The sequence below is a fragment of the Chenopodium quinoa genome, unplaced genomic scaffold, assembly GCF_001683475.1.
Source record: "Chenopodium quinoa cultivar QQ74 unplaced genomic scaffold, ASM168347v1, whole genome shotgun sequence".
Lineage (NCBI taxonomy): Eukaryota > Viridiplantae > Streptophyta > Magnoliopsida > Caryophyllales > Amaranthaceae > Chenopodium > Chenopodium quinoa.
Window position 1 is genome coordinate 3488886 of NW_018744301.1, and position 13170 is coordinate 3502055.

The 13170-nt window shown below is 35.9% G+C and overlaps 1 protein-coding gene across 1 annotated transcript; it reads left to right on the plus strand.

Moving 5' to 3' along the window:
- The first annotated feature begins 510 nt into the window (after nt 1–510).
- LOC110695521 (adenine phosphoribosyltransferase 1-like) lies at nt 511–10271 on the plus strand. The gene is made up of 6 exons (XM_021872747.1): nt 511–839; nt 1457–1567; nt 2358–2450; nt 8402–8551; nt 8784–8842; nt 9907–10271. The coding sequence occupies exons 1-6, from the start codon at nt 539–541 to the stop codon at nt 9958–9960; spliced, it is 768 nt and encodes a 255-aa protein (XP_021728439.1). The 5' UTR covers nt 511–538; the 3' UTR covers nt 9961–10271.
- Nucleotides 10272–13170: the final 2899 nt, after the last annotated feature.

Genomic DNA, 13170 nt, shown 5'->3' on the forward strand with positions numbered 1-13170 from the left:
TTTTAAAATGGATGTTAGGCCGTGCGGGCCGTGCGGGTCGTGCGAATTGTGCGGGCTGTGCGGGCCGTGCGGGTTGTGCGGGCCGTGCGGGTTGTGCCGGCCGTGCGGGTTGGGTGGGTCATGCGTGCGGGTTGGGTGGGTCATGCGTGCGGGTTAGGTGGGTTGGCTCGTGCGGGTTGGGTGGGTCATTCGTGCGGGTGGGCCGTGCGGGCTGGGTTGTGCCAGGTGGGTCGGGTTAGGTGGGTTCACGGGCTAGGTGTGTCGAATTAAATGAGTCAAAACGGGTTGTGCGATTTGGGTCGAATCAAACGGGTTAAACTGAGCTGGGTTGAAATGGGTTGTGTCGAAAATTTTGGACCCACGACACAACCCGGATTAAATCCGAGCTGTGCCGGGCTGTGCCGGATTGAAACCGGGTCGGACCCACGTGACCCACCAGCCGTGCGAGTTAGGGTGGGCTGGGTCCAACCCGGCCCACTGGCCACCTCTATCCACGAGTAATAGCCGACAAAAGTCCTTATATATTTTAAAATACCAAATGCATCCTCTGAGAATACCTTCTTCGCCAGCCCATTATTATTTGACAAACACATTCCTTGAATCATCAAGGGCAAATCTGTCACTGAAATATTGTTGCTGTCGTCAACCATTAAGCAATAATATTCGCACACCCAAGTCGACCTCACTGCACTCCCTCTCTCTCTCCTCTTCTCTCCTCCGTCGTTGTTGTCCCTCTGTTAGTCCGATCAAAATGGCTTTGGACTCGGAACCTCCTAAAGATGACAGAATCTCAAGAATTCAGTCTTCTATTCGTGTCATCCCTAACTTCCCTAAACCTGGTTCGATTTTATTCACCTTATTTGTGTTACTACTATTTCTAAATTTGTTAAACAGTTACTTTTATTTAAGTAATGATACTGCTTTGATATTGTCGTTGTTTAAATGTGTGCTTAATTTAATTGATGATTTGGATGTGCTATTTAGTTTAATTTTGTGGGTTTGTGTTCTTATTGATACTGATTTAAATTTTGTATGTAGGTATTTTAACGAAGTAATGATACTGTTTATTTTTTCTAAACTTGATAAACAGTTACTTTTAACTAAGTAATAATACTGCTTTGATATTGTTGTTATTGTTGTTTAAAATGTGTGCTTAATTTAATTGATTATTTGGATGTGCTATTTAGTTTTATTTTTGTGGGTTTGTGTTCTTTATTGATACTGATTTAAGTTTTGTATGTGGGTATTTTAACCAACTAATGATACTGTTTTTTTTTCTAAATTTGACAAACAGTTACTTTTAATTAAGTAATGATACTGCTTTGATATTGTTGTTGTTCAAAATGTGTGCTTATTTTAATTGATGATTTGGATGTGCTATTTAGCTTTATTTTATGGGTTTGTGTTCTTTGTTGATATTGATTTAAATTTTGTATGTGGGTATTTTTGAAAACAGGGGTAATGTTTCAGGATATTACTACCATGCTGTTGGATCCAAAGGCATTCAAGGACACAGTTGATTTGTTTGTTGAAAGATACAAGGGGAAAGATATTTCTGTTGTTGCAGGTAACATATTTCTCGTTTGATAGTTGTAAATATGATGTTTTTTGCTCTATACTCTGTTGTTGGTGGGATTGTTCTATACTCTAGTACTGATATTGTGACGATCTAAGAGCAATTAGGAAAAATGAAGAAATGAAGAATTTGTGTAACACAGATATTAATTGATGACTTTTTGTTGAATGTAAAAGTATAAAATGTGCTGGCATTATTTTCTTAAACAAATTTTGTTCACTTCACTTATTTCTATTTTTGATATTTGATAAATACTCTTTTTATTACTATATCTGTTTTTTGTATAATTGACACAATCAATCTTGACATACTTAATCAATGCATTAGTTTGATGATATTAGATGTATATGATTAAATGTTATTAATTTTTTTTAAAATGTTGATACTATGAAGCTTTGTATTAATACTTATTTAACAATATATATCATGTTAAAATTTGTTTTATATCTAAAAAGCAAGGGTCAAAGTTAGTATATGAATAGTGAAAAAATTCAAACGTGTCAATTATTTAGGAACGGAGGGAGTATTATATCCCCTCAACCAAAGAAAATAGAGGAAGTGATTTGTTTTCTTGGTTATTCAATATCAATTGCCTATGTTTTGTGATTTGAGTTGATAATGTTATAATATGTTCTTGACTCATTGATGAAGCTTGCATAGGTGGTTGAGATTTGTTCTATGTTATGCATATATAATTTATGCCTATTGATGGTTTTTGTTTTGGAAACTGTTTGACAATCTTCATATTGATGATCATGTGATGATGCGTGCTATATTGTAGGGGTTGAGGCAAGAGGCTTCATTTTCGGTCCACCCATTGCATTGGCCATTGGTGCTAAATTTGTTCCAATGAGAAAGCCTGGAAAATTACCTGGTTTGTTATGGCAACTTTATCTATACATTTGTCATAAATAATTGATTGTTTAAGGTCCTGTTTTGTTCACCTTATTTCCACTTGTTTTAGGGTGAAGAAGTTCAAATAAGGGTTAATAAGTTCAGATAAGATAAGTTCAAGGAAAAAGTTCAGATAAGTTGTGGTAAGGGTTAATCAGGCTACCAAATTTAATTTATAACTAAAATAAGTTCTAATAAGGGCTAATAAGTTCCTATAAGTATCCGGTGAATAGAACGCACCCTAAGTGGTATCCTTGTGGCTAGCTTTGATTAACAACTAACAAGTGATGAGTCTGTTGTTCTTTCTAATCACACATTTCGACAGGATTATGAATACTTTATTATGGCTGCTTGTTGCATTTAATTGGACTCCCAACTAGGCTATGCTCTGTTATGTATGCCTACTTATATATTAAAACTAGAAGAATAAAATGTGGCCTAATTTATTGGAAGGGTGTGTAAATAGTAGGCTAATTCTTTGTTGAAGTTTAGCTCTAGAATGTAGGCTGTAGTTTCTCATAAATTTCTCTTATTAACGGCAAGTTTATTGTGTTTTTTTTTATCTATCGATTTGACCGTTATGTTATGAGTCTTATCATTTGTTTGTTGTGGTATTACTTAAGCTGCATATAAACTTTTTTCTTTTCCTTTTAAAAATCTAAGTACTATCCTTATTCTGTTTAAAATTTACTCCCACAATTACTTTTTGACTTCTAAGTTTTTGCTAAATGTACATTTGGCCATTTGCTGAATGTACATTTTTTTAACAATATTACATAATAGCCAAAATTTTAAAAAATTTGTTCTTTTTTTAAGCATTCATTGAGACTATGTGATAAACTTGCTCCACCAACACTATCACATAACACGAAAATAACTGAGGAAATTGTAGAGAGGCTGATTCTTGGCATAATTAAAGACACCAGTTGATAGTTTGAGGTTACCACTTTCCAAACTAATATTGCTCTTTCCCTCAACCCTTTCCTCTCATATATTAAATTTTGTCTCTCTCACAACTACCCAAAGGATTTTGGTTTGTGCCCACTAAGTGTTGTGGCTGCTGTCCATGTAGCATTCCAGTGAAGTGTTGTGGCTGCTGTCCATGTTTCTGGCATATTAGTGGGTGCTGCTGTCCCATAGTAGTCTCGTACCTTTTTCTTCTACTTGACAAGTGGCCTCTCTCTTACGAATCAAACAAGTCCAAACATGACTTTTTTCTTTTTATGTATATGAGTAATAATATAGGAGATTTTCTCAAATTGTGCATACTTATAAGATTACAAACAAGAACGAAAAGAAATGGATGGAATAATGTTCAGTATTGGATTACTATTTTGCTAGTAAAGCCTAACACATTTATTTATTCTTATCAATGTTGCCAGTTTATCACATATGCTTTGCTTGAATTATGGTTGGTATAAAATGTAGTATTCCTAAATATAGTGGTGTTAAAATGCTACAATCATCACGACCACATGAGATAAAATTTGCTTAACACTATGTTTGGATAACAATAGTGAAGGGAAAGCGAGAGGAGGGAAAGTTTGACATTTCATTTTCCTTCCAAATAGCTCCGACTGTGGAGAAATTTGGTTTGTTAATGGGGAAGGAAAATGGATCCCTTTCCTTTCCTTTCTCTAACCCATTGACTTATCCAAATAAGAGAAAAATTATCCCTCCTTTCCTTCCTCCCTTTCCCTACAAATATTTCTTTTCAAGCATACTATAAAATTCAATAGATTGGTTTATGCAAATCACAACCTTTTTTTTTTCCCTTACGATTCTCTTATTATAAGTCCTTATGTCTTTTAAAAACAAAAACAAAAATATCTTAAAGTGGGAAATGAGGAATATCAGAAAGGTTAAGGGTAAGTTAGTGCATAAAAAGCTCTACTAGGCATTAAGGCACTTGTTGAAAGAGGTTCAATGCTTTTTTGAGCTAAATGAATCAAATACAAAAAGTCACACATATTTATTTTTCACACCAAAGGTTATTTTATTTTATACATGTCAGCCTACCATTTTTGCCTCACAACAACGATGCCCACCATGGCGTGCCTAGGTGTTACAAGATCGCTATGGCCTTAGTGTATCTTGACCTTTTTATATACATCTAAGGAAAGGGGAGGGTAGGGGAAGGAAGAGGAAGGAAAGGGGAGACTTAGGAGAGATTGGGTGAACTTGTACGCTTTCTTCAAGTCATTCCAAGGATTTGGTTCATTAGAGGGGATTAAAAATGACACCTTGCAATTCCTTTCCTTTCCTTTCTTTCATGTCATATTTAAAATGAAATCATAACCTCTTTTTCCTTCCCTTTCCTTCAATTTGCTCTACCATATTGCAAGTAATCAGGTTAGAAACAGAGAATGCATAACTTGCACCAGAAAAAGAAACAAGGGTAATTTGTGAGTTTCTCTTATATAATATTTGAATTCTACTAGGCACCTCCTTTTTACAGTATTCTAATCACTGCATTTAGTGAGATGATCGTCTTTCCCAAGGTGGAATCCCCCTTCAAGGTAATTGTTTCTTTCACTTTGTAATAAGTGATGGTTTGGTGTACATCATCCTTGGTTTTTCCATCCATTGATGCTCATTTTCCAAAGGAAGAGGTAAGAAATCCTCAACCACTACTTAGCACAACCTCTGAGGTGATCTCCTTCTTCTTGCATTGCATTTCTAGTTCATAGGAACACTCCAAAAGACTTGGACGGTGTCAGAATTTCTCCACCGCAATTGTGGAAATGAGTTTTGCCTAGGTTTATCTTCACCACAACTTCATAGTCCAACACTTAACATACCGTTTTATTGGTTTTGGAAGTTAAGCTTAATGAATGGATTTAGGGATGTATGCAATGTTGCACGGATTCGCCAAATGGCTGTCGTGTCCCGTACCGGATACATTTTGGGTACGGGTACGGCTGGGAAACGTCCCCAAGGCGTCCCCTTCGAAAGTGGTACGACAAGCTAATTTGGGGATGGCTAGCCTCTAGTTTGGATACGTATCGGGGACGGCTTGGCCCATTTTCTAACGTTTCCTTAGAATCCCAGGCCTTTCTTTTAAAAATACCTTAAATTAGTGAATTACGAACCTGATTTTCAATTTTCCCCAATTCTCTAAAAACCCTAATAATTATGAACATCAATTCCCTTGGAGGTGCGACCTGATTTAGTTGTCTGCGTCGGCCGGAAAGGCGGAGACCACCTAAGACAACCCGGGCACTAATGGTTTCACTTTCTTCTTCCTATGTTTTGCTTCTAGACTTCTAGTTCTCGTTTTTTCTCTTTCCTCAAGCCTGCTGTTACATTTTTTTTTATTAAGTTTTATTGATTTTAGTGTGTAGATAGCACTCTAGTCAGTAGAAGTAACTTTCCGCTTTTTTTATTTTATTTTATTTTTTCGTTTTAAATAGTACTATATTTTTAATTTTTTTTTACATTTTATGGATTTATATATTTTTTTTATTGTCGTACCCGTTTTTAGGAAATTTGATTTTACCGTATCCCGTCCCCATATTCGTACCCATTTTTGTCCCCGTATCCGTTTTCATGCAACATAGGATATATGTGGTTGTTGGTCATCCGTATTTATCTCCTCCCCACTCCTTAATGTTTCTTCCTTATCTTAGGCCCCGTTCTTTTGAGCTTCTAGGCGAGGGGCGAGCAAAACAGATAGTGTAAAGGAGAATAAAGTCAATATAGTATAGTAGTGCAGAGCAGCTCTAAAGAGTAGCGCCTTACTCTTGTGTTACTAACACACTCAACTCCTTCCTTTTGCATGGGCCCCACTGTCCACTAATCATCACACCTGAAAAATAGACCTTTCTCTCGTTTCATTTGAAATTTCATATCACTCAACCTCCTATTTATTTCTCGCTGAGGGCTTGGAATGAAAAGAGCTACTAGTGGGTGTGGTGGGAATGTAAAGGCTGTTTGGGCTTACTGTGTGTAAGTATGTGTTTAGTTTAGGTCCCCCTTTTATAATGAACTTCCTTTGCCAGACTTGGGTCTGTATAACTGTATAAGTCCAAATTTAACTTGTCCTCTACCTTTATGGACAACTCTATAACCTGATCCGAGGATTTTGCGTTATGTTAACTGAGCTCTGCTTTTACTCTTCATCACCACTCAACGGAGCCATTTGCTTTATAAACTGCCTACAATATTCATGCACCGTACCATTGTTCATGCAGAGAGCCGGCTGATCTTTGGCCGAGATTGTCAGAACAACAGAGCTTCAACTCCTAGAAAATTAAAGATCATAGGCTATTCTCTCATGGGAACCAAAAGCAACGCGTCTCCCTCAAGCACCACCAGCTCATCACTGCTACTTCAAGTTATCTTCCCCACTCAACCTGTAAAATCGGATTGATCATTCACCTCAAAGGATCCACCAATCTGGGTTTGACCCTTTAATTGTCGGAGATACAACTTTTCATGCCTCCAATATCCCCCACAGCCTCCACATGATCCTCCCATCCATTGGGAAGCACCTGGGTCGTTGATATGTTCGCCTTCACTATTTTTTGGATTGTATAATCTGGCTACACCCCCGATCCCCACCAATCTATTACCCATTGTATTGCCACCCACATTAAGTCCAACCTCTGCCAAAAGTGAGGTTATTAAGTTTGTTAATGCTGGGAGCCATCACCTCCGATCGTGTAATCTGAGTCGATCTGAGCAGTGAAACAGTGGACTGCATCTTGATTTAAACATTGACTTATCGTATCTTAATGATGTCATCAATGCTTCTTGTTTCTCGCACATCTGATCTGAGCAGTTTACAATGATTTCATCTGTGTCGTCGCAGCTAGTTCATCACTTTGCTTCTTCGTGGCTTGTTCCAATCTCACAGCAATTTGGTCCTCTATTGTTTGCTGCATCGAAGCTATGGGGCCTTGCATACCTGCTGTGATATGTTCTGTATTTGTGGTGTAAATTGAAGCTAGCTGTTCCTTCACCCCTTCCATTCTAAGGCGCAACTTAAGGAACACTTCCTTGGGGCGCACAAAGATGTTATTCAGAAATTTATTTTATTGAATGAGGCGCACCTGAACCTGCTAGGATCCGACAACCCGCTTCCGAGATCCAAAGCCCGAGTACAAAACTCGTTGTGCTCCTATCGTCCAGATGAGAACCTACACAGGAATAGAATTAGCTAACCGCGGGGTGGATCCGGGGATAACCACTCCGATGACAAAGTCAGAAAGTGTTTTAAGAAGATAAGAAGAGAGAGAAAGTGAAAGAAAGAGAGAGAGAGAGAGAGAGAGAGAGAGAGAGAGAGAGAGAGTAATAAATGCTACCTTGATTATGAGATTAAACCTGATTATTTATAGCCCTTCCAAATGACAGGTGGCTCATGCAACTATCTTGCACCAAGTGTTAAATTGCTGATGCCACGTGCCGATCGCTGACAAGCCGATATGTCTGTCTTTTGCATAAATGCCGATATGTCCGAGAGTTGCTGAGGAACCAAACTCGCTTAAGATACCGGCCTTTCACACGTTATCGGCCCGTTTTTCATATCTCCCCATACAGCACCAAGGTGTACAGTGGCGCTGGGAGCTCTGAAATGCCTTGGTGCGCCTTGAGCCTTTTTATACATTGGGCAAAGTATATTGCATTTGCTATATGTATGTATGTGGTATGTCTACTAGCTATTAAGCCTAACTGCTAAGACACTACACTATATCATGTGTGACTTAAAAGCCTTTTGACCTGGCAAAGTCAATTTCTTAGTAATTATATATGATAGACTGCATACTTTTCTACTGGTTTTATATGAAATGCTGTTATTGATTAATTCTTGTTTTTTGTTCGAAGCTACAAGTTTTGCAATCTCTATTGTATATAGAGTAAACTTATAAATTATAATGCTATTTGTTGTAACTTGTACCAGTTATACTAAAATTGAATGTTATATAACAGGGGATGTTATTTCAGAAGAGTATTCATTGGAGTATGGAACAGACAAAATAGAGATGCATGTTGGTGCAGTAGAAGCAGGAGAGCGTGCCATAATTATTGACGATCTCATAGCCACTGGAGGGACCTTATCTGCTGCGCTTAAGCTGCTTGGTAAAGCTTTTGTTTAAAACTTTGCTGGACACTGTTAACTTTCACAACTGCTTCATTCTAGTTGTTGTTGCTGAAAACTTACTGGAGTTCAATGTAATCTACATATCTAAAGATTTATATTAAGCTTTTTTTTATTTTTTTATTATTATTATTATTTTTATATAAACTTTTTACTTGAAATTTAATGATTATTTGAGCCTCCGGTCTAATTTAAAGTGTGGTTTAATTGCAGAGCGTGTAGGAGTACAGGTTGTTGAGTGTGCCTGTCTTATAGAGCTGCCAGAGCTGAAGGTATTTCACTGCTGTCAACAACTGTTGACATTTTTGCAAATTTATTTTCTCAAGCTATTTATATTAGCCATGCATGTTTAGTTTTGAGTTGTGAGAACATGGTTTATTGTGCTCATTGTGTGTGATCATCTTTCTTTCATAACTTGAATTGATTATGCTCCAAATGTTGATCTATGCCAAATCTCTCCGTAATGCTACCAACTTTTACTTTGTTTTTCATAAAATACAAACATTCAACATTTCAACCCTCGTGGCCTTGTCCCATTCCTCTTCCCTTCAATCTTTCAATGTGTTTCTATCATTCTATGTATTCTTTTGGGTCACTTTTCCTTTCCTTCTCCGAGCAAATGAATATGTTGAATTAATCTTATTTTTTACAAAAATCAAGATGCGTAGTGCACATTTCCAAGAAAATTACACTGATTACTTTCGTCACATGTATGGTACATGGACTCTTCATTTTACCTTAAACACCATTGTAGGATCCTTGACACTAGGACATGACTCATGAGTAGGACGCATTTCATTGTGGGCAAAAATCGTAGAAATTTTAAAGAAATAGCTGAGTGAGACACTTGGACACATCCATGTCAGACAATGGTATCCGGGTCCAAGTAACATACATGTCTTGGATACACACACAACATGGCTGTTTAATATTTTGTTTTAAATTGGATTGTACATTGATCTAGCTTATTTTGCCCCCGTTCTAATGATGGGCATGAATATGTAACTTTTATTTCTTCATTAAATGCATTTCACAAATATAATCTTTAACAAGAGCAAGATGTTGTATTACTCGGGTATCTGTTTTTTTAAATGCATTTCTCAAATATAATCTTTAACAATATAGTATCTAGTTCGGGTATCTGTTTTTTTTTTAAAAATAAATAAATTATTCGTGCTTCTTGTTAAGCTTATCCACTGTTGGTTGTATTGTCTACTTGTCAAAGGTTTAGATTTCTACTGTTTCAAAAAAAAAAAAAAAAAAAAAAAGGTTTAGATTTCTACTAGATTAACTTTGGCCTGGCATTTTCCATAAGAAGCTATTTGCCTTTGTGCAGGGTCGAGAACGGCTAGGCGACAATCCTCTATTCGTCCTTATCAAATCAGCTTGATTTAAGCCCTCTTTCTTTAACCAAGTTTTCAGCATCGCATGCTTTCCACATCTCTTTCATTATCTTTCCTATTTATTGTGAAAGGTTGATTAGTTAAAGATATTTTATTTTCACATAACTTTTTTTGGTTTGTGTTCCATTGTTGATTGATAAACTCGGGTCGTTTCCTCTTGGGATGATGCATGTCGTATGCCTGTATTATGCAGAAGATTACCACATATCCTTTATGGTTGGGAATAAAACACCTTGACTGTATTGTAATTTTAGAATCTAGTGAATTCTATATCCAAGCATTAAATTTCTTCTGCTTTCATAAGAAAAGTTTTATAGTACCTCCGTTACAGGTTATGTGCAACGATTAGACACTTTCCCTCTATGCTTTATGTCAAATCGTTGCACATAACCTGTAACGGAGGTAGTATTTTTAATTTCTATTCCCTCCGTCTCTTTATTAGAGTCCCCTTTCTAACATTTATTAGTCACATAATAAAGAGAAAGGGGACTCTAATAAAGAGATGAAGGGAGTAATTATTAGTTTTTCATATTATCTTTCTTGTGTAAGTACATTGATAAGTCCATTTTGCTTGTTATCTTATCAAACCAATGTGCTTGTGAATTTTTTTGGAAAGTATACGAGAAAGTTATAGCATACAGAACGATTTCCAGCTGTTAATCCTGTTATTACAAACTGAGGATTAGACAGCAACACTTTGCTAAAGCTAAATAGGATATTTCAGTAGACTTTGTATTGCTGTACATGGTAATACAGGCTTTGGTGAAGTCTGATAACAAGTTGTGTCTTTACAGTACACACAAATCGAAAACGTTTTTCGAAAACGTTTTTCGAGCATGTAAACTGAAGTGTTTTTTGGTATGTGAAACACAACTATGGGTTAAAACGTTTTTCGAGCATGTAAACTGAAGTACTATTGAATGTATGTGGTCCCAACATACATTACCAATAAAAAATTGAGAACTCATCATTAGCTAAAAAATGAGAGGGAAATTTTTTTTTTTTCTGTTTTTGGCGCCATTTACCATAAGAAGGCGGGACAAATTTCATAGGCGCCAAATTTTTGTTACTAAAAAAATACTTCAGGTTGCTAAAATATACAATTTTGTTACTGAGAAAATATCATCCTAGTCAACGTCATTAATGAAGAGAGAGGTTTATTATAAGAATCGAATAATATACTTCATTTCACGATATTTTACAAACTACAAATCAAAAAAATATTATATAAAAACCAATGAAATTATTTTTTAAAGATCTTTTTATAGACATTCATATCGATATTTTTTCAAAAAATTTATGAAGTTGGACAATTTTAACCTTACTATGTTTGTTAATTTTTTAAAACAAGTGTTAGTAATTTGTTATTAATGTTACTACAAAAATTTCAAACATACCCAAAAAATTACAGATTATATTTTTATTATATATCAGGAACTATATAAAATTAAATAGGTGTTACCTACAAATTGTACGAATTAATTCATACATTGGAGGGTTTTATTCATTTTTTTAAAGGTTTTTAACAAGTAATTGAGAGTTAACATAAAATCACAAAAGCTAAGGTTACACACAAATTTTTATCACTTATTGCTATATACTCTCGTGTGTTTATAACTTATTTATTTTTTTTATTTGTATTACTAAATAAGCTGGTTTAATTTTTGTTATTTGATTTTATCATATTTACGTATACTAGTTTACTCATATTATATTAAAAAAAAATTACTCATATTAAATATGTGGAAAAAGACTAGTTTTCTTATAGTATTAATAAATACAAAGTTTTAATAAAAACAAGTAGTGTTAGATACAAAGTCTTAATAAAATAAATACAAAGTGTTATTTAAAAAAAAAAAGGATGAATTATATGCTTGTAAATATCAAAATTGTATTCCCTTTGTCCCCGAAAGAACGACCTATTTGGGGTGATTACGCGGGTATTAAGAAAGTTAAATAAAAAGAAGTAAAAGTGTATTGAAAAGATAAATTTACACGGGGTTTGTAAAAAAATAGAGAGAGAAAGTAATTAAATTACATGGAAAATCAAATTTATATGGGGAAGCTAATTTTGCACAAATATTGTTGCAAATTGGTGGGTGTTTTAATGCAAATGGGTCATTCTTTTTGGGACTAAGATTAGGCCAAATGGGTCGTTCTTTCGGGGACGGAGGGAGTAACATTATTGAGGCCTTTGAGAGTTACAATAATCTAAGTGTAGTAGATTTACTTTATATATTTGAAGATTTAAATAAAATAATTAAGAGTTTAAATCGAATCATGATTGGTTACACACAATATAATTATTGTCACTTATTGCTAAATATCCCATGTGTTTACGACATATTTTTTTAATAATAAGTTATTACTTTTCTTTTTGTTTTTTTAAAAAGGTTGTTACTAAAAAAAGTGTCATATATGAATAAAATATATAGTTTCGAATACTATATTTTCATTTTTTATTACCATAAAATTATGTGATTAAGGAAACTATACTAAAAAAACCGTTGTAATTAAGGATGAGATACGAACCCGACCTTTTTTCCTCAAAACATGAATTTATTTAAAACAAATAAAATTATACATGATCAACGCCACTTTAAAATTATAAATACCTTTTTTTGTAACCTTTGGTAGTTGTAATTACCAAAAAAGTAATTACACAAGATCACTGTAAAAGGTAATATAACAAAAAAAATTCTCTCCCAAAACCCTACCCTTCTCGCAAAAAAACTTCTCCGGCTATGAGGCTCGCCGGCGGGCGTGTGGCTCACTGCCCATGCCACATCGTCGGCGAGCCTCCGATCTACTTTCTTAGGGTGTTTTTTCGTTTTTCGTGTTGGTTTTTTGTCCGGTCGACCTAGCAACAAGCGCCGCTGCCCCTTTTCGGCCGCCTCTTATCCTCACCGGCCTTGAAGCTGGCATGCCGCCGATCTTCTATTCCGCTTCCCCGCCGTTTCTCTGCTCCACCGCCTCGCCCGCCGTCGCGACGTTTTGTATGAGAATGGAGAGGGAGAGTTATCTCCCTCTGAGTCCCTCGCGTAGGGCCGTTCTCACTCTGGTGCTTCCAGCCGTCGCTGCCGCGGTTCAGGGGTTTGTGGGGTTTGGGCCTCTCGGGCGGGTCTCTGCAGTTCGGGCCTTACTGTCCGGCGGTGTGTGGTTTGGGTTGGTGAATCTCGGTGAATTGGTGGTGGTGC